This window comes from Giraffa tippelskirchi, chromosome 9 (genome assembly GCF_054371585.1).
Source record: "Giraffa tippelskirchi isolate mGirTip1 chromosome 9, T2T-mGirTip1v1.2.pri, whole genome shotgun sequence".
Taxonomy (NCBI): Eukaryota; Metazoa; Chordata; class Mammalia; order Artiodactyla; family Giraffidae; genus Giraffa; species Giraffa tippelskirchi.
The window spans coordinates 51,855,081-51,880,425 of record NC_137283.1 but is presented as its reverse complement, the minus strand read 5'-3'; the positions used below and the strand labels follow the sequence as shown (position 1 = coordinate 51,880,425).

At 43.2% G+C, this 25,345-nt stretch overlaps 1 protein-coding gene across 24 annotated transcripts in view; it reads left to right on the top strand.

Annotated features, from left to right (window-relative positions):
* LARS2 (leucyl-tRNA synthetase 2, mitochondrial) overlaps positions 1-25,345 on the top strand; it is a 259,716-nt gene that overhangs the window by 195,317 nt on the left and 39,054 nt on the right. For all 24 annotated transcript variants that reach the window (XR_014064288.1, XR_014064286.1, XR_014064287.1 and 21 more), the window contains 7 exons: positions 4,081-4,188; positions 4,654-4,813; positions 12,653-12,757; positions 15,839-15,954; positions 16,588-16,871; positions 20,770-20,868; positions 24,037-24,174. Coding sequence is in view for 21 of the 24 variants with exons in the window: in XM_081526044.1 (XP_081382170.1) it covers positions 4,081-4,188; positions 4,654-4,813; positions 12,653-12,757; positions 15,839-15,954; positions 16,588-16,871; positions 20,770-20,868; positions 24,037-24,174 (1,010 nt within the window). In the remaining 3 variants the exon portion in view is untranslated. The remainder of the gene's footprint in view (positions 1-4,080; positions 4,189-4,653; positions 4,814-12,652; positions 12,758-15,838; positions 15,955-16,587; positions 16,872-20,769; positions 20,869-24,036; positions 24,175-25,345) is intronic.

The window sequence follows — 25,345 nt, the reverse complement described above, 5'->3', positions numbered from 1 at the left end:
AAGAATAGTCATATCCTTACCTTTCTCTATAGTTTATCACCTCAATGTGTCTCCCTGGATAATATAGTTTATTACTACCCTCGTCTTTTAAATTTGATAAGAGTCGGACACGACTGAGCTACTTCACTTTCACTTTTCACTTTCATGCATTGGAGAAGGAAATGGCAACCCACTCCAGTGTTCTTGCCTGGAGAATCCCAGGGACGGCGGAGCCTGGTGGGCTGCCGTCTATGGGGTCGCACAGAGTCGGACATGACTGAAGCGACTTAGCAGCAGCAGCTAGTGTTTTAATCTATAGGTTTCCCTCTTTATCCCTTTCTCTTTCTTACAGTTTATCAGTTGAAGAACTGGGCTGTTTGGCCCATAGTTTCCTGGGTTTTGCTGACTGAATACTGATCCTAGCCACATGTCCCTGTGCCCTCTGGATTTCCCGGCACCTTTTTTATTTTTGTTTTTTGGCTGCACCGTGCAGTATGCGGGATGCTAGATCTTAGCAGTTCCCCATCCACAGATCGAACCGGGGTCGCCTGTATTGGGAGCATGAATCTTAACCACTGGACCACCAGGAAAGTCCCACCTGGCACTTCTTATTCCACCAAACACAACATCTTCTATAAAAGAGCTCAGTGGCCATATTGTAATTGAAGTGGAAGGGAACATGGGATCTTTGGTACATGATTCACTCGTAATTGAGATACCGCATACCATCTTCTAATTTCCATAGCAGCTGGTTTCTTTTGAAAGAATTTCTAGGAAAGACTTATTTTAAATGAAGTTTACATTGCAGTTCTTACCAGCTGACTCATTTTTATCCCTCATGCATCTTTAGAATGATATATCAAAGATCAAATCCCAGAAATCCCATTAACCTCTGGGTTATGCAAAAATTAGTTGTTCAATTTTTCAAGTCTGTGGTGTCAGTAACAGAAACTGTGTGGTCCTAATAGCTGTTTTGTGGCATTCTTAAACTGTTACAGGCGTATGTAGCTCTGCAAATTCATGTTCCACTTGTGACAGCCAGGAAGGGAAAATATGGAGAAACTATAGTTTATCTGAAAGAGTTTGGGAATAGGCTCTTTTAATCAGTAAATTTTCTCCTTAGCTAAATGTGTTCATACGTACCTTCATGTATGTGGTAGTTTCTAAGGAATTTGTATGCAACTCAATACATATAAACTACATGTGGAATATAATTTAACATTTCTTCAATCAGTCACGATCTTATACTGCCTTAGAGGCATCACTATGGGTGATTTTTAAAAAATGATTTATTATTTTATTATTTTATTTGTTGACTGTGGTGGGTCTTTGTTGCTGCACACAGGCTTTCTCTGCTTGTGGCAAGCTAGGGGTACTCTTCGACCTGGTCCAGAAAATTGAGATGATAAAATACAGGTTATTGTGTGTTTTGCGAGAAAATATTACTCAGAATCTTCTCCCAAATCCTAGACATTGCCACCTTCCATTCATTCTGTTAACATATTATCCTAGCCTCTGACTAAGCACGAAGTTTAGTTGCGTTTTATGAGTTTTATGAGTTTTATTAGTTTTATGAGTTTTATTAGTTGCATTTTATGAGTTTTATGAGTTTTATGAGTTGCGTTTTATAACAATAGAGAAGAAAATAATATTTCTACATACAGTTCACTGTTAAAAAGGTATTAAAATTTCTCATTGAAGAAACAATAGAAAATAAAATTGATGTTAGGGACTCTAGCAATCCTGCCTCTGTGTATGCCCAAACTCCGGGAGTTGGTGATGGACAGGGAGGTGGGTCTCAAAGAGTCGGACACGACTGAGCAACTGAACTGAACTGAACTGAAGCCTACAATGCCTGTATGAGGTCCTGATGTTTAGGGGTGAAGAATTAAATACATTTGGGGGAATAAACTAATGAATGAACACATCTCTGTCAGCCTGTAGGTGTCCATAATCCACAGTTTATGCCTCAAAATAAATTTCTGAATCCTGAAGCTTGCAGACTCCCCAAATAAATGAGAATGGATGGATAGATAGATGACAAATACAGAAAATGCTCTGTGTTGTTTATCACATGATTGAGTAAGAGTCTCTGCACTGTAGGTGAAAGAATGCAGTTAGTAAGTCTGGGAGGATCACAACAAACTGGGAAATTCTTCGAGAGATGGGAATACCAGACTACCTTACCTGCCTCCTGAGAAACCTGTATGCAGATCAAGAAGACCTGCGGTTAGAACTGGGCATGGAACAATGGACTGGCTCCAAATTGGGAAAGGAGTATGTCAAGGCTGTATATTGTCATCCTGATTATTTAACTTATATGTAGAATACATCATGCAAAATGCCAGGTTGGATTAAGCACAAGATGGAATCAAGATTACCGGGAGAAATATCAATAACCTCAGATATGCGTATGACACCACCCTAATGGCAGAAAGTGAAGAGGAACTAAAGAGCATCTTGATGAAAGTGAAAAAGGAGAGTGAAAAAGCTGGCTTAAAACTCAACATTCAAAAAGTGAAAATCATGCCATCTGGTCCCATCACGTCATGGCAAATAGATGGGAAAAAAATGGAAGCAATGACAGGCTTTATTTTCTGGGGATTCCAAAATCACTGCAGATGGTGACTGCAGCCATGAAATTAAAAGATGCTTGCTCCTTGGAAGAAAAACTATGATCAACCTAGACAGCATATTAAATAGCAGAGACATTACTTTACCAACAAAGGTCCGTCTAGTCAAAGCTATGGTTTTTCCAGTAGGCATGTACAGATGTGAGAGTTGGACCATGAAGAATGCTGAATACTGAAGAATTGATGCTTTCAAACTGTGGTGATGGAGAAGAGCCTTGAGAGTCCCTTGGACAGCAAAGAGCTCAAACCAGTCAATCCTAAAGGAAAACAACTGAATATTCTTTAGAAGGACTAATGCTTAAGCTGAAGCTCCAGTACTTTGGCCACCTGATGGGAAGAGCTGACTCACTGGAAAAGACCCAGATGCTGGGAAAGATTGTAGGCAGGAGGAGAAGGAGATGACAGAGGATGAGATGGTTGGATGACATCATCAACTCAATGGACATGAGTTTGAGCAAACTCTGGGAGATAATGAAGGACAGGGAAGCATGGCGTGCTGCATGGGGTGGCAAAGAATCCCACACGACTTAGAGACCGAACAACCAAAGTCTGGGTTTTAGTCCTGGCTCATCTTTTCATGTAGGTGGCACTAGTGGTAAAGAACCCCGCCTGCCAATGCAAGAGATGTGGGTTCCATCCCAGAATTGGGAAGATCCCCGGGATGAAGGCATGGCAACCGACTCCAGTATTCTTGCCTGGAGAATCCCCATGCACAGAGGAGCCTGGCACACTACATTTCATGAGGTCGCAAAGAATCAGACATGTCTGAGTGACTTAGTATGCATGCACACACACATGGATTAAAATTAGACAAATATCAATGAAAATAAAATGTGTGCTTCTAATAGTAAATGTTACACAAATCAACGTGATGATTTCTGTTATGCTAATTTTTATTTTTACAATAGATTTATAATGTTCTATATATTCTATAGCTGAGCTATAGAATAGCCATAGGTTATCTTAGAGTTTAAAAATTGATAAACGTGCACTTCTTTTGTTTAGGTTCTAGACTGGGGAGGAGAATGCCCCAACCACATCCGTCAAAGATAAGCATGTTGTTGTTCAGCTGTTAAGTGGTGTTTGACTCTTTTGCTACCCCATGGACTGCAACACGCCAGGCTTCCCTGTCCTTTACTATCTCCCAGAGTTTGCTCAATTTCATGTCCATTGAGTTGATGTTGCCATCCAACCATCTCATCCTCTTCTTGTTAATTTTCTTCTTTCTCTGAAACTTTGGCTCACTGAGAATAGAGAAATGGGTGAAGCCCATCTCACGAAGTTGAGTCAGGATGGACGCATCTGTGTAACCTTTGCAGGGCCCCTCTGCTTGGCCAGTGAAGGAGAAAAGGGTGAATTCCTGAGCCTCAATGTCCCCGGTTCTCCCACCTTAGCGAGCCTCCAGTCACTTGCTTTGTCTTAAGCAATCTGTAGTTTCTACTTCTCCATTCTCCTTTCATTCCTACAGGCCATGCAGGACGCGCTGGTAGACCTTCCGGAATGGTACGGGATAAAAGGCATGCAGGCCCACTGGATTGGGGACTGTGTGGGCTGCCATCTGGACTTCACATTAAAGGTGATTGAGCAGGAGCATCTTCAGCAGTTAATGCTCACAAACCCCCTTTTCCCTCTTTAGACCTCTTTTTAGAAAAGTAGGTGCCTGTATTCATCACATAAATCCTGGAGGAAAGTATAGGGCCTTTCCTAGGACAAATAACATTGACATTTATTATTGATTTGTGGACAGAAGAGCCAGGAACTGGAGAAGGCCTCTTTCTGGGCATGCTTTGACATTCTTTGATGAGGACCCCCAAGGAGGCCTGGGGGTAGGCCCTGAGGAGGCCTCCTGAAAGAAGAACTGCGGCTCTCTTCTCTCTCCCCCTGTCTGCCCCTGCCTGGGACCATCTCAGGCCCCCAGATGCCTGCCACTGCTGTCCCTGCTGCCTGGGATTGAGGAGGGATGGGAACAGGGGATATGGGCTGGGGAGCACAGCAGCCCGGAGTGGGGACTGAGAAATGAAACGACTCTTCCTCTTGTCAGGTTGATGGGCAAGTCACAGGAGAAAAGCTGAGTGCCTACACAGCCACCCCCGAGGCCGTTTATGGCGCCTCCCACGTGGCCATCTCTCCCAGCCACAGGCTCTTGCACGGGCACAGCCCTCTGAAGGAAACCTTCCGGAAGGCCCTCGTCCCTGGCCAAGGTGAGTCGGCAAGTTAAGGTTAAGATGGGGGCATTGTGCCTCACATTTCACAGAGTTCACGGTCCTTTCACATATGTCATCCTGTGTTATCTATTCCTCTCCTTGGCCTGACTTTATGTGTCGATTTTAAAACGTGAGGATCAGAAAGAGCCTTGAAAATAAGTTACTTTGAGTCAGTAGCTTCTCCACTTCTTCAGGTTTTGTTTGAAAGTTCAACCCTTTCCCTTTAAGTATAATCTAGATTCAAAGCTCTTTTCTGATAAGAATAGAATCTTGTGCTTAATTTTAGTCTCATCATCAAATAAAACTATACTGACAGGGACAGGAAGGAAGCCAGTGAGAAGCAGAGGAAACATTTTCAATAACTTAATTTTAGTGTTTCTTAAGAATTCACAGAGTGATCGGAGCAGACCAGCAGGATCCTGGTCTTTAATAAGTGAATCAAGCTGACCTCAAATTGGCATAGCAAGTGTTGGTCAGTGAGGATAAGAAGTGCCTGTGCATTAGTCTGAAGTCCAGGGCTGCAAGTCACAGAGTCCATCTCTGGCTAACCCATTGGAAAGAGGAAACATACTGGAAAGCTGTGGGGAAGAACCAGTCTGGAAGAGGACTTGGACTAGGCAGCCACAGGGGTTGGGGCAGGAAGAATGAATAATGTCTTAATACCACTGACTGAGGGAATCTGCTCTCACCTTGCCATCAACACTTGGGGCACTTGGTTTGAGATTCGTCCTACAGAAAAATGTGTCCGATTGGTACAGCTGGGGACCCCTTGGCTCTGTGTTGGCTGAAGGAAGGTCAAGTACCTTATTCCTTGATAGTCCCCCAGGACTGTCATCTGTGAGGAAGGGATAGCTCTGTAAAACTCAGGCTCTTACCAGAGGAAGAGGTATGGATCCTGGGCAGGTGAAAGGAATTCCCCTGTAAGTTAGAAGTAGGTCTCAAGAGAAATGTAAATATTTCTGTAAAAATCTCAGCCCACTTCACTTTTCATAGACTATAAACTTCAACCCAAGGCACACAGTCTGAATTATTGCAGGTCTGTTTAAGTTACTAGATTAATAAAAATTTTTGAATGGTAGTGTATATATATGTTTTTTTTTTTTTAATAACTGCTATGCATAAAATAGCCAGAAGGAAAGACTCCCTGATCAGATTGGAAAGATAAACAGTGTTGCCCCAGCTTCTCTCTGCTTAAGACTTCTAATTCTTAACAACAGTAATACTCAGATCAGTTAATACTTACTGAGAGCTGGCTGCATGCTGAGCACTCGGGGATGGGTAGGTGGTTACTCACAGTCTTGCCTTCTGGAAGGTTGCAGCAGAGGAGACCCAGATGTATATGTAATTCACTGCCACAGGACACATATCACTTGGTTTCATCTCTTCTGTTGTTATATATTGAAATAAAGAAAAGACTCTTTTAAGATTTCAGTGTGTGCTTCTGAAGTCCAGTATAACTCTCAGTTTTATTTTCCATTTATTCAAAAGAAAAATTGGGTTCTTTTCAATGATTTAAAGGGAAAACTCATCATTTTTACTCTCATGAGCATTTTGAGATTTCTTGAGAGCTGTGGCAGTGGAATAATATCTAAAACTGAAAAACTAAAAAATGTGAATCTGACCTTAGATTCCCCCTCCATGCTTAAGTTGGGGACATAAATTAAAATGAAGTAATAGCAGTAGGGGATTAACTAGCTAATAAGTTATAAAAGATAGAGTTCCTGCCATGAAAGATACTATATGAACCCCAAACATTTTCACATGTAAGAAATGAAGAGGCGATTTTAGCACGTGCAAGTTTTCATGGTCATGTTGGTATCAGCACATCTGACTTGGCCTGGTTGGTTTCCTTTTGGCACCGAATGGCTCATTTGCTTGGTTCTGCCCTCTTTAGTAATTTCTGAAATAAATCCAAATGGAATGCTCCACTTGGCTCTAAATTTTCCGATTCTAATTTTCAGAGTGGAGATATTCTTTTTGCAGATGCCAATTTATTCAAAGTCTCTAGATTAATTTGCATGTCAGATCTCTGGATATTGACCTGTGGCCTCAGTCATTTATGGCCAGTACAGCGCTCGAGTGTAACGCGGTTTTTCCGAAGGTGAATTAAAACTACTGCATGGATATGGATTTATGCCTCCTTTGGCCTCTGAGGTCACATTTTAAACCTGAGCATCTTATCACCAGTGTCATTTACCATTGCCAACTGGCTCCTTTCAGACAGGTGCCTTGGTTTCCCCTCAAATATCTGGTTTTCAGGATAAATAAATATTTAAGCAGTGACCACTGCAAGTCATGGTAGCACACAGTTGTGATTGAGTTTATCACTTGCATGAGCTTAAATTCTCACACTCGAGTTCCTATAGTTGTTGAATTGGTGTCTGCATATGGGCCCCTGAGTTGGCACAAGATGACCAAGGTTCTGATCCCAGATCCATCCTATGACTGAAGGAAGTTGAGTTTTCTCAGCAGCGCAGGTGATGGGGCTGTCGGGCAAGGTGGTGTGGGGGCCTGGTGGGTACAGAAGGAGCCCTGAGGGGCTCTGAGGAGGAGTATGGACAGGGTGATGCTTGAGTGTTAGAGTGGAGGCAGGTGAGCTGGACTCCCCAGTAGTGAGGCGAGAGGTGGTGAAGACCCTGAAACAGTGGCCATCAGGATGGAGGGGCGAGGACAGCTCTCAGAATTATTTATTTAGAAGGCTCCTCGGACATCTCCCTGATTTTTGGCCTGGCCAACTATGTTGCTCATGTTTTTGACTAAATGTACTGTTTTTGCTCAACATCCTGTAATTGGCACAGATTCCTTTAAGAGAGCAAAAAGTAACATCCCTCTCCGTACAGATCTTGAAATTGAGTGTGTTTCCATAATCATTGACATTGTCTCCTTTTCTCAGTTGACCACCTCTGACTTAAGTCGTGTTACGTAAGCTGTGACTTGATAGAAACTAGAAACCATAAAAAGCATCAATGGGGGAAATATTGTCAGAGTTCTAGACGCTGTTCTGTTTTTTCCTGGAGTCTTTTTCTTACACTCCTAATATTAAAATATGCAAACCCTGGGGCTTTGGAACCATGCATTTCAGCTCTGAGTCACCGATGGTCTACACAATGCATTTTTTGCCAAAAGGGTAAATGAGGTCTCTGTAATAAGTGGCTTAGGAACCCTGTCGTTGTTGACACATTAGAGAGAGGCCCCAAAACATCGAATAATTTATGGCTCCCTATTGCCTTGCCCTGTCTCCATAGAATCAGCGTGGGGATGGAACAGAGGGCAAGGAACAGAATCCTGTGGGTAACAGTTTGTTCTTAAACCTAACTGTCCCTGCTAGCATCCTTTCAGTTCAGCAGGTGCTAATAGATGCTGTGCGGAGGAAAGCATCTGTGCTCAGGTAACCTGGTATAAAGCAGAAATAAATAGGTTTCTTTGCTTCCAGACTTGTCAGTGTCTTCCCTGTGCTGACGTGCATCGTGACTGTCTACAGGGGAACGCCAGGCGGCTCGCCTCACACTCACTTGACCAGGGGGCCCTGTTTCCACAGAGATCCGGGGACCTAGTTGCAGGCAGCACCGCTCTGCTAAGCACCAAACAAAAGTCTCTGGTCTGTTTTTCCAACGGGCATGAAAGACCTGCCTTGTTTGCAGTGGGGCCCCTGAGAGAGAGGGCAGCTCCTTGCCTAGAATGTTTCCTTTGTAATTACTGACTGTTAGCAATCTTCTGTGTTTTCTAAGGCGCTTGGCTGTGATTTAACCCCTGTATGAACTGCTTCAGTTACTTGGGATTTCTCCCTGGCTTCCTGCTTCATGTTGACGGCACAGGGCTCATGAGAAACGCCAAGCCTGACCAAGAGCTTCAGACCTTAACTTTGGTTCTTTCTGAGAAATAGGTTGTGACTGGGCACAGCAGGCGCGTTGCTGCAGGGCATTCATTACAAGTCTGCTCATAGGTAAATTCAAGTATTAACTTTTTTTCTAATTGAAAAACAGTCAAATAGACTTTTATGTGGGAAAATGAAAAAAATCCAACCCTTTAATCCATACTCTACTTTTTTTCATATTTTTCTGATAATGACTTTATTAATATATATTTCACGTACCATAAAATTCATCTATTTAAAGTGTACAATTCAATGGTTTTTTTCGTATATCCACAGAGTTGTACAACGATCACCACTGTCAATTTTAGCACATTTTCATCACCCCCCCAAAGAAATCCCATACCCTCTAGCAATCATGCCCATTACCTCCTATTTCCCCAGCCCCAGGAAACCACTCATCTGCTTTCTTTCTCCATAGATTTGCCTGTTCTGGACATTTCATATAAATGGGCTCACATGGTATTTGTTCCTTTGTGACTGGCTTCTTTCACTTAGTGTAATGTGTTCAGGGTTCATCCAGTGTTGTAGCATGTGTCAGTACTTCACTCCTTTTTATTTCAGAATAATACTTCATTATATATAACACGTTTTATTTATTCAGTCATCAATTGATAGACATTTTGGTTTCCACTCTCTATCTAGCTGCTATGTACCTTTGGTACAGATTCTTGTGTGGATATATGCTTTTATTTCTTCGTGTATGTATCTAAGAATTGAGTTGTTGGGTCTTATTTTAATAGTAACTCTGTATTTAACTGGTTGAGGAACTGTCAGACTTTCTCAAGACAGGTGCTCTATTTTGCATTCCCAGAAGCGGTACAAAGGGATCCAGTTTCTCCACATCTTTGCCAGCACTTGTCACTGTCTTTTTTGTTATGGTCATGCTAATGGGTGTGAAGCATTATCTCAATGTGGCTTCCATTTGCGTTTATCTGATGACTAACGGTGTTGATCATCTTCTCATGTGCTTATTGGCCATTTACATATCCTCTGTAGAGGAGTATCTATTCAGAGCATCTGCTCAATTTTTAATTGAGTTGTCTTTTTAGTCTTTAATTTTGATAGTTCTTTATACTAGATACAAGTTTCTTATCAGGTATATGGTTTACATAGATGTTCTCCAGTTCTGTGAGTATTCTATTCACTTTCTTGATAGTGTCTTTTGAAGCTTGGAAGTTTTAAATTTTGGTGAAGTCCAATTTATCTATTAATACTGTTTCTTCTGTTGTTTTTGCTTTTGGTGTCATATCTAAGACACCATTGCCTAGTCAAAGATCACGAAGATTTACACCTGTGTTTTCTTCTAAGACTTTTATAGTTTTAGATCTTATATTTAGGTCTTTAATCCATTTTCAAATTAAGTTTAATTTATTCTTTTGCATGTGGTCGTACATCTTTTAAATTCATGTTCCCACACACACTCATCCTAAAAATCAGCTTGCTCCTGTCTTTTGTTTTTTCGTTTTTTACTTAATATGATATCAGAAAATATTTCTTAGTTTTTAGGCAGGCTTGTCTTTAATCCGTGCATAATATTCTATCAACTCAATGTACCATAATATTTTAAATCTTCCCTATCATGTTGAATATTTGGCTTTTTCATGTTTGGGAGACAGTTCTTTGCCTCTGTAGAATTACTTCCTTAGAAAACAGCTCCCCCCGCACCCCCCCAAAAAAGAAAGAAAACATCCCCAAGAATGTGATTTTTTTGGTCAAAGTTTATGAACCCTTTTTTGGTTCTTTTTACGTGTTGCTTTTATCGGTTTCTGAAAGGGCTAAATCAGTTTAGAGTGTCTTATCCAAATGACATACGAATTTCAGTGCAGCTTCACAGTGATGGTACCCTTCTAATTTTATTTTACTTATTTATCCTTTGGCTGTGCTGGGTCTTCATTGCTCCGTGGGCTTTTTTCTGGTTGTGGTGGCTTCTCTTGTTGCTGAGCATGGACTCTAGAGCACACTTGTGTGGCGTGAGGGCCTAGTTGCTCCCCGACATGTGAGATCTTCTCAGACCAGGGATTGAACCTGCATCTCCTATACTGTCAGGCAAATTCTTTACCAATGAGCTACCAGGGAAGCCTTGATGGTACCCTTCTAAAAGTTTTCCCAACTTAGCAGGTAAAAAGTAATACTTCAAGATCACTTTCCATCTCTCTTTATAAAAATTAATTTGTGTTTTTAAAAACCTAAGTAACATATGTATATTACATGAAATTTCAGAGGGTACTAACAACAACGATGAGTGTAGCCTCCTCACCCGACCTCTTTTAATAATTTGGGGAACATGTTACCTAAGATGTAAATGTGGTGGCTTTTCAGAGTCTTAGAAAACTAGTGAGTAAAAAGAAGTTTATTTCTTGCACACATGAAACACAGAGTGGGTATGACAAGTCTGCTTTTTGGGGTGGTCGGGCCAAGGCTCTTTCTTTTGTCCTGCTTGGCCCCTCTAGGATGTCGCCCTTATCTGTGTGTTCTAGATTGTTCTGCATGTCATCTGCATTGTGGTAAGAAGGGGTGGGGGAAGAAGGGCAGCTCCTTCCCTTTGAAGGCATATCCTCATGTTCTTCTGCATGCATTCCATGGCCATACCTGGTGGTGGGGGGGGTGGTTAGCAGCGCTGCCATTAGCTACACAGCCATGTGTCCAGCCAAACATTCTGTTGCTGAATCAGAGGGCAAGACAGACACGGAGTCAGCTCTCAGTCTGTGCCCGAGCCGTTTCTCTGGTATAGACCAGAGATTTGTGGTCTGTTTGGAGAATTATCTTCTGTTTGGATAATTCCAAATTAAGTGTTTTGTTATGACCACATAAATATTGGTCATCTGAGCCAAATATACGCTGATTACATTTTCCTTTTTCTATAACTTTCTGTTTTTCCGGAAGTTCATCATATTCTCTTTTCTTTTTTCATTTGTTTTGTGTTCTTTGAATTTCTGATTGTCTTCCCACGCCCTCCCAGAAGCTCTTTAAAACTCCTTTCAAGTTTTCTGCATATTCCGGTCTGTCAGATAATCTGCCCGTCCCCTTTTTTCCCCTGACAATGCGTCCTGGGGCTGTCTGTCCTGCTCACATGTCACCTGGTCCTTCTCCCTGCTCCTGCTACACATCTGCCGTCCTGGGAGCTCTGTCTGTCTCTGCTCTGCAGATGTCCCTGCCCTCTTCTCTTTGTTGGATTCTCTGTTTGTTCCCTGGATTCCATATCTTCCTCTTTCTTGATTTACCCCTCCCTTTCGCAGGGCTCCCCTGGTGGCTCAGATGGTAAAGCATCAGCCTGCAATGCTGGAGACCCGGGTTCAATCACTGGATCGGGAAGATCCCCTGGAGAAGGAAATGGCAACCCACTCCAGTATCCTTGCCTGGAAAATCCCATGGTCGGAGGAGCCTGATAGATTACAGTCTATGGGGTCGCAAAGAGTCGGACACAACTAAGCGACTTCACTTTCACTTTTTGCTGGACCACGGCCTCTGGTATCTCTTTAGAAATGGATCATGGGAAGGGACGATTTTGTCCTTGTATGTGTGAAAATCGGATCTCTGATCAGTCATTTTCTCCTTTCCTATCCACTTCCATCTTTAAGTGTTATGGTTTAAAATTCCAGATATTGTTTAGTTTCACCATAGATAGATTGTTGGTTTTCTCTTTCTTCTGTATACCTGAGGTACTTTTCAAAAGGATAAGGGAGGTGGTAGGAACATCTTTCCTCCACCTTCTGGAAAGCAAAAATGCCATTCTCACTTCTTTGGTGAGGAGCGTGAATGAATATTTTCATGTATTCGTTTAATCTTTTGATTCTCCACTAGTGTGAATTATCTGTTAATACCTTCAAAGAACAAATTCTATAATAAGTAGCACAAAGCACAGAGGTTCTAAAGCTTCTTTTTCTCACTTGTCTCCTCTGAGACTCAGAGGGTGTTACAGCCCCAGCTGACGGGCCTCCACCATTGTTTGCCTTCATTTTCAGATTGCCTGACGCCTGTGATGGCTGTGAACATGCTCACCCAGCAGGAAGTCCCGGTCGTCGTCTTGGCCAAAGCTGACTTGGAGGGCTCTCTAGATGCAAAAATAGGTAAGTAGCTAGTAAAATGTAATCAGGAGAATGTCTTTAGCAGGCTTAAGATCAAAATACTAGCCTGGAAGAGCTGCCTGTATTCTGTGATCTGTTTTGCCTCATTTCATTGTCTCTTGTTTAAGCGTTGCATTTTGAAAACACACTGAGTATATCACATCTTGCTAGTTGCTACTGAGAATAATCAAAAGTGTCTGGCCCACAGATTTTGCTAGTGGAGCTAGTTGGTGAGACTTGCCTATACGATGTGGGGAACAATATTACTCAGATAAGAATCCCATTTCAGAACTCGTAGAAGCAGCAGCAGCTACTGAGATGGGGGTTCAAAGCACACCTGATTGATGTGGGCTAACTTTTGGGGGAAGACTTAGTGGAGTGGGTGAACTTGAGCCGTGCAAGAAAGGGATTGTGAAACAGCAGTAGAATCGAAGGCATTTGTAGAGCTGTAAATTGTACGTGGTTGGTGGCCTTACTCATTGCTGAGTGTTCTAAACTATCCTCACCTAACAGGAAGTCTGGGGTTGAACCAGGGGATGGAACCTAATTGCATCCCATCCAAGATCTGCCCTGAGGGGGACCCGAGCATCTCTCTCTCTCTCTTTTTTTTTTTTTTAATTACATTTTATTTTTATTTGTTAACCGTACCTCAAGAAAGTCGGAAAAAGGTAAATACTACTGACTGATCTTTTATGATCACAGAATAATAATCCTAAACCAAACATTCCCCAACAAAGCCTAGAGATTTATAAAAAGGAAAATACATCATGATCAGGCTGCACAGGAATGCAAGGGTGGCTTTAAGTTAGAAAAGTAACTGGACTGTTTCAACATGTAGTTGGGGGGCTGAGGGGCAGCAGGAAAGTCATACGATCACTTCAACAGAAGCAGCTATGGGTATATGTGAGATTTGGGTAAGTTGAGGGTATCTGTAGTTTGGATTTAGTGGTGTATTTTTATACAATTATAATTATCTAATTAATTATACAGTTAATATACTTAATAGCTAGCAATGATTAATTGCTAGCTTTTCTAGGGTGAAGGAGTCTTTGGGCCTAGAAAAGAAAACAACAGTCTCAAAGGCCCTTGCTGAATCATTGCAATCCCATCCAAGATCTGCCCTGAGAGGGACCCGAGCATCTCTCTTTTACAGCTTCCTTGCTGTAGATTCCAGCCAGTCACCAGTGTGCTGGAACCTGCAGAGAAAGTTACTGCCACCCTCTCTATCTCCTAGCACACCGAAGAAATAGCGTTGCTTATCAAAACCATGTTTTTCCTCACAGTCCTCAGATCCTTTTTTGACAAAGTGATTTGAAGAAATGCCAACCCAGAAAACAGATATTTAGCCATTCAAGTCATTCTTATCTGACAGTTTAACCTAGAAAATATGTTGCTTAAGGGACATAATTCCTTCTAATACTTTAATGCATCTTACAATTAGTAAAATTCATTAATGTAGCCAGCCAAGATGAACAGTAAAGGAAGCTCTTGCTGATGTGGCTTTTTTTTTTTCCCTCATTTGTTATTTTGAGTCAAAGTACTGGCACAATATTGAGAGTTCTGAAGGAAAAGGGAAAAAGAAAAAGAGAAATCTGATTTTCTTGGGTATGCGTGGAAAATCATTTTTCCTATTGTCTTCATTTCGCATACTTCCATAATTAACATTTTCTAAGTTATTGTCTCTTGCCCTCCAAGAATAACAAAAACGAAAGTAAACGAGATGAAGTAGGGTTTTCACCATCTTACCGGCATGTTACAAATAGTTTACATTCTGCTGAGCCCCACATGACCAGCACCGTGGCCCAGCGTGTGCTTTATGCGGTCAGGTAAATTCTGTGGTCATGTCTCCATTTGAAGATGGCTTTGAGTTACTCCAGACCACACAGAAATGGAGTAAATGACTTTCTTCCCTCCTTGTCCATGACCGCTTCTCAGCAATCTTCATTGCTTGCCATTTGTCCTCACCCTTCAGTGTCTTTCAAGTCCACTCTGACAGTTTATTTGCTTCATTAGATGCTTTTTGTCAATAATCTCAGCTGGAACACCACAGGGCTTTCCATCATACCATGGCTTTTTCTATCTTACCAAGGAGGTTTAGAACCCACATCCCAAACATTAAATCACCCTTGCAGGGCAGTGTTCCAGAGAGGTTGTTCGTGGAGATCTGACGTAAGTGTCTTGTGTAGGACCCTCAGTTTTCTCTCACTCAGTTGCTGTGTGGCGTGCTATGTCAGCAGTTTTGACAGTTGACCCTACAACACGAGTTCTCAACCAGGGGTGATTTGGGCACCAGGTGACATTTGGCCAACATAGAAGCATTTCTACTGATAGAGACCATGGAAGCTCTTCAACATCCTATACTGCACAGAACAGCCCCCACAACCAAATTCAGAATGTCAAATAGGGCCCAGGTGGAGAAACCCTGGCCTACAGAACTAACAGCTGAAAAGCCTGTTTTTCTGAAGAACTGGAGCTGAAGCTGAAACAGCAGGCCCTGATCCTCTGAATGAGCGATTTCCTTACACTCAGCTCTGTCTCCTCAAGGGCGTATGTGGGTTGAAGAATAAATGTCTATTCAGAACGTACTGTTGCCTCTGGGAACAAAGCACAGTATGGAGAAACACAGTTGCCAGCTTTCCACTTCCTGCCCGAGTGGATGTTTCTGGGGCGCTGGGAGACGCTAGCGGAGGCAGCCCTGCTGATCAGGAGCACCCCACTGTCCTGTGTCACTGAGGAAATTCAAAGAGCAGTCTTCCCCAGGTGCTTGTGATTCACTGTTTAAGTGACAAAAGCGCCCAAAATTGTGTATTTTAGAATTACAAGTAATTGTTTTTAAAGAAAGTAAACAAAGGAATGAGACTTAACTGAAAGTAGTGTCAATATGGGATACCATTGTGGGAGGGTGGTGAGTTCCCCAAGACTGTTCTCCCTTTTCTCAATGAATGCCATGTGATTTGATAATTTCTCTGACTAAAAAAGATAGAGTCTCCCTTCAAAAGCTAATGCTGAGTGTCAGTGCTGGCAGTCCTTTTGTGATTTGGGCATTTGCAAAGAAGACATTTTATATTTCTTCACCTTGAATAGGAATTCCCAGCACCAGCTTAGAGGACTCCGCCTTAGCCCAAACCCTGGGCCTGTCCTACTCCGAAGTCATTGAAACAACGCCAGATGGCACAGAGAGACTGAGCGACTCTGCGGAGGTTGGTGGGGCCTAAGAATTTACTTCTAAACTCATGGTCTTCACATAAGCTTGATGATGCATTTTCCTTTCGATGCAAGTTATAACCTACCATTTACCATTGCATTCATCCCCACACCTAACAGTCTTGCAGCCTCATTTCTAAATCTATGAAACCAAAATAATGTTCTTTTATTACTATTATTATTTACTTTTATTTTATTTAATTTATTTTGGCTGCACAGATCTTAGTTGCAGCATGTGAACTCTTAGTTGCGACATGTGGGATTTAATTCCCTGACCGGAGATTGAACCCAGGTCCCCTGTATTGGGAGCATGGACCCTTAGCCACTGGACCACCAGGGAAGCCCAAAATAATGTTCTTTTTCAAGATCTAAAAGCTTCTCAACTCCAAGTTGAACCTGATCCCGGAATAGTATATTTGTCAGAATAGCTAGTACCTTATTTGGGGAATCTTCTGCTCGAGAAAAATGACCTCCTCCAGGGAAACTGGTTCCTTGAGGCAGTTTACCAAAATTGGCTTTCCTTTTAGAGCTCTCTCTTCTCCCCAGATACTTATTTCCAGACAATGGCAGCCCAGGGTGGTGGCCTCAGGGTAGCAGCTCATTCTTAACCTCGCTGCTTCCCCTCTCAGTTCACAGGTATGCAGCGACAGGCTGCCTTTCTAGCCCTGACTCAGAAAGCCCGGAGGGAGAGAGTGGGCGGCGATGTGACAAGCGATAAACTGAAGGACTGGCTGATCTCGAGGCAGCGGTACTGGGGCACGCCCATCCCCATGGTCCACTGTCCGGCCTGTGGGCCCGTGCCCGTGCCTTTGGAGGACTTGCCCGTGACCCTGCCCAGCATCACCTCTTTCACCAGCAAGGGCGGCTCCCCACTGGCCTCGGCTTCAGAGTGGGCAAACTGCTCCTGCCCTAGGTAAGGAGCCACACCCCTCGGCCGTGACCCCGCCTGGCCTAGCCCCTGCTGGACTGCCAGACTCCCCCCTCCCTCCTTCTGCTAACTCTCCTCTCGGACTTCCGCTTGGTTAGAAAGAATAACATAGGTCTTTTGCAACCTTAGAAAGAAGAAGTTGGAATCTGGAGCACAGCCCTGTGATGGTTGCCCTCTCCTCTCCTCTGAGCTGGTGGAGGCAGCAATATCAATTCACATCTTTCCCAGAAACAGCCGATCCAACTGATGGAAAAGCTACACATTTTCATCATAGCTTTGGAAAAGACCACTTTCCTTCATTTTATATTCCAAAGAGCTTCCCAGAGAAAAGAAGAAATGCCTTGCCATTTTCCCACAGAGTGGCTGTGATAACAGTGGAGATTTTATCACAAGCAGCAGAATAGTAGCTACAAGGACAAATGTACTCAGGGGTCTCACTCTTTAATATCCTGAAATATGTCATATCTCCTTAATTCTCATTTTGGAAGTAGGATTATGTTTTTCTGTCAATTCACTGGCGTGTCTCCCATGTCTTTTTTTTTTTTTTAAGACCTTTTGATGTGGACCATTTTTAAAATCTGCATTGAATTTGTTACATTATAGCTTCTGCTTTGGTTTTTTTCTTTTTTGGCCCTGAGATATGTGGGGTCTTAGCTCCCGACTAGGGATCGAACCCTCACCCCCTGCACTGGAAGGCGAAGTCTTAACCACTGGACCTCTAGGGAAGTCCCTCCCATGTGATTTTTTAGGCTGCCATTCCAACTGATTAAAAAGTAAGTAACAGATACCAAAGTGTAGTATTTCCCTTCGTCCTTCTATGGAAAAGCCATTTTTCTCTACCTTGTAGATCTTGATGGGGTTGTTGTAAAGTATTAAAATAACTTAGTCCTCTTAATACTACCTCTGGGTCAGTAATTAGGTAACCACATAGTTGGATGGCATCATCGACTCAATGACATGAGTTTGTGCAAACTCCGGGAGATAGTGAAGGACAAGGAAGCCTGGCGCGCTGCAGTCCGTGGGGTCGAAGGAAGCCTGGCGCGCTGCAGTCCGTGGGGTCACAGAGTCAGACACGACTGGGTGACTGGACAGCAGTGCAGGTGCATGGCCCAGCTTGGGGAGACAACACTCACGGCTTCAAGTCCTGGCCCGGCCTCTTCCCTAGCTGTGTGGTCTTGGGAAAGTCACGTTAGCTCGCTGAGCATTGATTTCCTTATCAGGAGTGAAAATAACCCCATGAAGGGGTTTCAATTATGAGAATTAACACATGGAACCCAGCACAGTGGCTCCTAGCAGACACTCTGTAACTGGAAGTGTTGGCGGCATTCTGCCCTGGCCTGCCAGCATTCACCCAGGTGTTCACGCAGGCAGTTTTGAGGTTTGCGATGGGGCTTGCAGGAATGTAGGAAGCTCTGGGCCAGGTAGGGGAGAGATAGCACAGAGATAGCACAGCTTTTTTGTTGATAAGCAGTGACAAAGTACTTCTCTGTTGGAGACATGGGCAGCCTTCAGCCCACCCATTATGGCAGCCCAGGGCCTTGGTAGTGGGGATAAGATCTACCTTGTCTCCAGATTCCTGGAGAGCAGACCCCAAGCGTAGTCTTGGTCAAGGCTCCCTGATGAATCTGATGAGCATGCAGGGCTGAGAGCCACTGAGCCTGTGTGGCCAAGCAGGACCGCCCAGTGGTAAGGACCATGGGCACCAGAGTCCAACAGAGGTAGATTCGTTACCCTTGAGCTCCAAAACCTTGAATAGATTTCTCAACCTCTCTGAACCCTAGTTACCCATCTGCAAAGTGGTAACGTCAGTAGTGTCTACCTCATCATCCCCAGGGTTACTGGAAATGAAATGAGATAAAACCCGGGAAGCACTTGGCTCTGTGCTCACCACCCAGTTTTAGTATTATTACTGTTGGAGCCAATAATGGTAGTAACATTGTCACCATCACCCATTGTCTATACCTCCCACTTACCAAGTAGTCTCTTTTGTATAATCCAGCTTTTAGTGTCAGCCATAGAAGGTGTTGGGCATCTTCAAATCCACCATGACCATTTAAAAAATCAACATGGCAAGTTTTGGTCAGATATCAGCCCCTTTTATTAGGTGAGTCCTGTGTTTTCTTCCTAAATCGTATGGGTGCCCTAACAGTGAGGAGGAAGAAGAGACATTTATCTTCCAATTATTTCCCCAAAATAGTATGTGTTCTGGTTGCTTGCTCTCCAAATAAAGAGACCTGGCTTTCATTTAGAGATGCACTGTTGAGATCAGATTCTTAGAGCAGCCCTGGGTGGTAGGAAACAGGATTAGGGGTCCCTTGGGGCTCTCTCCGATAACCCCCTACCCCTGGAACCACCACTGTTCCCAATGGGAGGCCCCTGACAGAGATGCATGAGGCCCCTGGGAGCCCAGAGCCCTGCCAGGTGTGGGCTCCTGTGTTCTCTGCTCAGCCACTTCCACTTAATAAGCAGGAGGTGGGGAGTGACTGTTTCCTCCAGTAATATTTGGAAAGCCAGTACGAACTGCTTCACATATGCAACATATAAAGGCAATCTTTCTTTTATTTTTTTTAATGTCTTCTTTTATTTTTAAAATTAAAAATAGACTGAAGCCCTTACGTGCTCAATTAGCAAAGGATTCATCACTTCCTCTTGGGGGTGCCTCATCCCCCTCCTCAAATTTTCCAGGAACCCCGCCCAAGGACTCATCCCACCAAGAAGGCAACATTAGGAGGTGTGGTTGGTCCCACTTCCATGCTTCAGAAGGGAGAGCCTGGAGTCCGAGCTGTGTTCTCCTGCTGTGGCTTCTCACAGCCACAAAGGGTCCCTGCTAATAGCTGTCGACCCCCATCCACTACTGATCCATGCCTTTGAGGGGTCTTCAAGGGAGCCAAGCACCTTCCTTGGCCAGGCTTGGCTAAGCGTCCCGTCTCTTGCCTTCCCAGAAGTGGTGGCTCATGGCTCCAGTCCGCAGGGCCATCATCCTACTGACAACGTTTCAAAATTGGTTTGGTAGTTGGGCCCTTATGGAACCTCAGTCCTCTCCACGTATCACATCCCTAGGATGAGCACTGCTTTTTCTTTTCAACCCTTCACATACCACGCATCTCCCTCCATTCACTGTCTTGAACAGTGGGGCTGTCTTCACCTTCTGTAAGGAACCTTCCTTTAGACAGTGGTGTGCTGGTGAGTGTGTATTAAATAGATCACTGGAGGGGGGCTTCTGATTTGTAGTGTTGGCTCATTTCTATGGTACAGGTACTTCAAGGGCTAACTTCACACTACCTCTTGGTGCCACTCGTCCCACGGTTGGGAAGAGATCTCAAGAGTCAGTCCTCACAGGCTGGTATGAGTTGCTCCAGCACACTTCTGTCTTTGGGTCTCCATGGTGACTTATCTTCCTGAGGTCACCCTCTGTGGATATCTGCTCCTCTCACCCAAGAGATAGAGATAGGAAAAAAAAAAAAGTTCATTTTTCAGCACAGTATCTCACAACATTTGGTTTTCAACTTCTCTTCATAAACCAGTTTGCCCCATGAGCATCATAGAATAGTAGGCATTGGCTGAAGACAATCGTGACATGCCTAAGAGAGAAATGAGTGCATAAAGAGATAAGATTCCTGTTAGATATTCTACCATGTTAAATTCAGAGAAGTAGAGAATAGAGCTTTTAATTGTTGAAGATTTAAATTTTTAAGTTTCTTTAAAGCATTGTGTACTCTGCAGTACAAAGAGAGCCCATACCGTGAATTGTTCTTTTCATGACGTGGCATTGTTCCTGTGACGTTTTGAATTCGTACTAATTGTCATAGCTTTCTGAAAAGCAGTTGGAAAACGCATTAATACTTAAAAAGAAACCAATCGATAAACTTTGTTTCCTTCTTAGGTGCAAGGGCGCAGCCACGAGAGAGACAGATACGATGGATACCTTTGTGGATTCTGCTTGGTACTACTTCAGATATACTGACCCTCAGAATACTCAGAGGTACAGAAAGCCCTGCTGAATTCATGAGCATGTGTTGGTCTGGGTCTTCCATGAAGCAAACATTGAGATAGAATTCAATGGGCAAGAGATTTATGGGGGCAAGTGCCTCTGGGGAATAAAGAGGTGAGGGAGCAGGAGTTGGCAGGCAAACCCTGCACTGGGATATAGGTCTGACACCTATGAAAGGAAAGGACAAAGGTAGCAGGATTGGGTCAAAGAGCCTCAGACCCCAGCACAGCTTGGAAATTCTTGAACAGGCCAGATGGGAAATGCTGAGAGTCCCAAGTCAGGAGGCAATGCCTGCTCTGGTCCGCTCCTCCTAGGAGGGTACAGGCTGCTATCAACACCCAGTGGGTCCAGAGATGAAAGAGCTGGAAGCCATGGGTCAACTGTGTTCTTTGAAACAGGCTCTTGCAGTGAGTGTGTTCAATTACTAAATTAGATTCTTCAGAGCCAAGTAAATCCCAGGTATAGGAAAAATGAAAAAGAGTAAAAGGAAGAGCTTTGGTAATACCCTCATTGGCCCTGCAGTGAACTGCATTTGTGCAGTCATAAATATCTAAAGTTATTAACTTAAATGAAAATAATGATGTAAGTGTTCAGGGAGGGTAGAAGGTAGAGAGTCAGTGAGCTGAGAGCATGACCTCTTAGCACATACGGTCACTAGATAATTTCCAAAACTGATAAATGAACAAAGCATATAAACATATTTTTAAATAATTGCCAGGAAAAAAATCTGAAAGGCTTAAAAGTGGCTAAGCGACAGGTAGGAGGTGGGGGGGAGGGTAGTGAAGGAATGGGGCTGGAGAGCACTGTTCTACATTATCAACCTTTCAGGACTGTTTGATTTTTTTCAGCTATGTGTATGTGCTTCTTTGACAAAAATAAACGAGGGAAAGAGAGCAATAGGTAGAGAAGGAAATGAGAACAAAAGAAAACTGGTGCAGAGCACAGAAAAGCACAGACACTGTGCTTCAAGGACCTTGCCAACTTGCTCTTGTCCACAGGAGAACCATTATGCCGAAACCCCGTAGGCCAGGTATAAAAATGCCCCCATTTTCTTCGCTGGTTGGGAGATAATGGATTTCCAGGGAGACGGGCGCTCCTGCCCGCCCCAGTCCTGCTATTCTGTGATTCGCGTGGAGGCTGTGCAGAAATGAGCAGGAGCCAGAGTGAACAGCAGCTAGCAAAGGCAGAAAGGACACAGAGGGACTGCTGTGGCTGGGACCAACCAGGCGACTCCGGCCAACCCAGAGAGGCCCCTCTTCTGGGTCTTCCTTCTCAAAGGAGCTTTTATTGCCTTCCATTTCACATATGGTTGTGAGAGTTGGACCAGAAAGAAGGCTGAGCGCTGAAGAATTGATGCCTTTGAACTGTGGTGTTGGAGAAGACTCTTGAGAGTCCCTTGAACTGCAAAGAGATCAGACCAGTCAGTCCGAAAGGAAGTCAACCCTGCATATTCATTAGAAGGACTGATGCTGAAGCTGAAGCTCCAATACTTTGGCCGCCTGATGCGAAGAGCTGACTCATTGGAAAAGACCCTGATGCTAGGAAAGATTGAGGTCAGGAAGAGAAGAGGGCAGCAGAGGATGAGATGGTTGGATAGCATCACCAAGTCAATGGACATGAACTTGGATAAACTTTGGGAGACAGTGAAGAATAGGGAAGCTTGGCGTGCTGCAATCCATGGGATTGCAAAAAGTCAGAAAGACTTAGCAACTCAACAACAGCAACAATAATTTAGGAAGAGCATCCTTACAGTGTAGGGGAAATCAGACTCTCCACCTCTCAGAAAGCTTCAAGGGAAAACCTTCCTACAGACGTTAGAGACTCCGGCTTAATGAGGGGCCCCTGAGTGGTGAGACACATCCTGAGACCTTCACAGCCCCCGGTTTGGAATCCCACCTGCCACGTCATTTCCCTCATGAAATGCTGCTGTGCATTTCCATGCTGCCTTGTGTTCGCACTGGGTGGTTTCCAGGATCGATCATAGATCCCAGCTGTAGCTACTTTCATTGTCTCACTCAGTTCATTTTCAAGCTTACTTTCAGGCACCATCCTTGACTTCCCTTGCTTTTCTGTCGCCTGCGTGAGCAGTCACATTTCTCCAGGGAGCCATTTTTCGCATAGAAACATTATTCAAAATTTTGCCAGAATTCTGGCATCTTAACTGGAGGAGAAAAAGCCAAGATGTATTAAGATGCAAACACATGTTGTTTGGCCAGGCCCACCTACCGAGCCCTGGGCTCCTGCTTCCAGCCCGAGCGGGAGCGAAGGTCCACGCTGGGGGAAAAACGTGCTTGAGGTGTGGGGAGAATTCACAAATAAGGTAAACCATGGGGCGCAGATCCTCCACAGGCCAAGGTTTGCCTCACTGGATGACCTCAAGAGAGGGCATTACCTTGGGAATGAAGAGATCTGTCCCCAGCCAGCGCTGTTTCTCCCTCCCACCCCCCACCAACCCCACACCCGGCAAGAACCCCAGCCAGGAAACAGAGGGAGTGGCCTTTTGCTCCCTGGCATCCATTAGGATTGAGAATGATGCTTCCAGTGAGGAAACTTTTCTTTCAGGACCTCCACTGACCAAAAAATACCTGTTGGGTGAGAGAGAGTTGGGCTAGTTTAATTACTCTACGAATGCTCAGGGCATTTGAAGAGGCATATACAGGCTCTTGCTGACTATCTGCATTTTGAGGCTACTTTTAAGACAGAATTTCTGTTTTAAAATGAATGTTTAGTATCTGCGTGAGAGTCTCCATTTTAAGTGCCATATTGCCCTCTATTGGTAAGAACTCAAAAATCTCTATTGTCTGTGGTAATAAAAATTAAAATAAAACCAGACAGTCAAATTTATGCCTTGTACAGAAATACCGTTATTGGTGGTATATATTCCTTTTGTCCCCATTCTACGTGAAAATTACATTTGTTAAACTATATCAGCAATGGCTTCTGAAGCAGGTCTTGTAAATTTCATAAATTAATATTGCTCTGACATTTTTCTCCTCTCTTATGTAAGCTTCTCATTATATTTTAAAATTAAAATCACTGTTTTTCTTTCACATAATTTATTTCAGGGAATATTCAAATTATAATGTCCATCTAATTTATGCAGTTGTAACAAAGTAGTTTTTTTTTTTTTTAATAAATGACCATTTCTCTTCCTCCCAGCCCTTTCAGTGCAGCTTTGGCAGATTACTGGATGCCTGTGGATTTGTACATTGGAGGAAAAGAGCACGCTGTCATGCACTTGTTCTATGCGAGATTCTTCAGTCATTTTTGCCACGATCAAAAAATGGTCAAACACAGGTGAGCATTTACACTGCTTTGCAAAAGAATTCAGTTTCTTGACTAGCAGCTGAAAGCAGGTGTCAGTTCTTCTGGAGCAAGGTGAATATATATGTAGCAGAAGAACTCTTATTTTACAAGTATACTTTAGAAGTCACTGTCTGCCTTGACCTTTGGAAGTCCACTTGTGTTGCTGAGTCAGTCCTAGCCTGTGCTGTTTGCCTGCTCACATAAGATCTTCCCTTCAGCTCTTCTCTGTTAGATGGAGTTAAATCTCTGTTAATGGAGATTTTCACCTGGGAGGCAGCAAAGAGCTTTCATTATGTTACATGGCTTTTTATAGCTTCTCTTGTGAGGTCATGTTTATCATCAGGTCCTTGGATGTCAGCTCTGTTTCCAAGCTTGACTGAATCCTGTCTCAATATATCACTCTGATAAAAGTGTATAATGGATTAAAAGCTAGGGAAAAATCCATTGAGAAATTCATTCCCTATTGGTCCGTAATCTGTTCCCCATGATGTTCAGAAAGATGTGTGTGTGGGCTTCTTTCTCATGAAATACCTCATATATATATATGTATATATATGTGTGTATGTGTGTACATATATATAATGTGTATAATATGTATATTTAATGTATTATACAATTATAAAAATAAAATGACCATCCATGCACCCCCTTGTCACATTAGGAAATAGAGTTTTACAGGCCCCTTAGAATACCCAGGGTGCCCTCTCCAGTCAGATCCTACACCTCTGCCTCTCCCCTCACACAATCCCATTTCTGAATTTTGGATTATGCATTTTCTTGCTTTTCTTAAATTTATTACTTCTTGATGTATTTTAACTTAATTTATATTTTACATTGAGGTATAGTTGATTTACAATCTTGTGTTAGTGTCAGGTGTACAGCAAAGTGATTCGGTTTCATATATATATATATATATATGTAAAACCATCTTTGCAGATTCTTTTCCCATATAAGTCATTGCAGAGTATCAAGTAGAGATCCCTGTGCTATACAGTAGGTCCTTGTTGATTATTTTATGTATATTATTGTATATATGCTAATCCCAAACTCCTAATTTATCACTCCCCTCAACCTTTCCACTTTTGACAACCATAAGTTTGTTTTCTACATTTGTGACTCTGTTTCTGTTTGTAAATAAGTTCATTTGTATCATCTTTTTAGG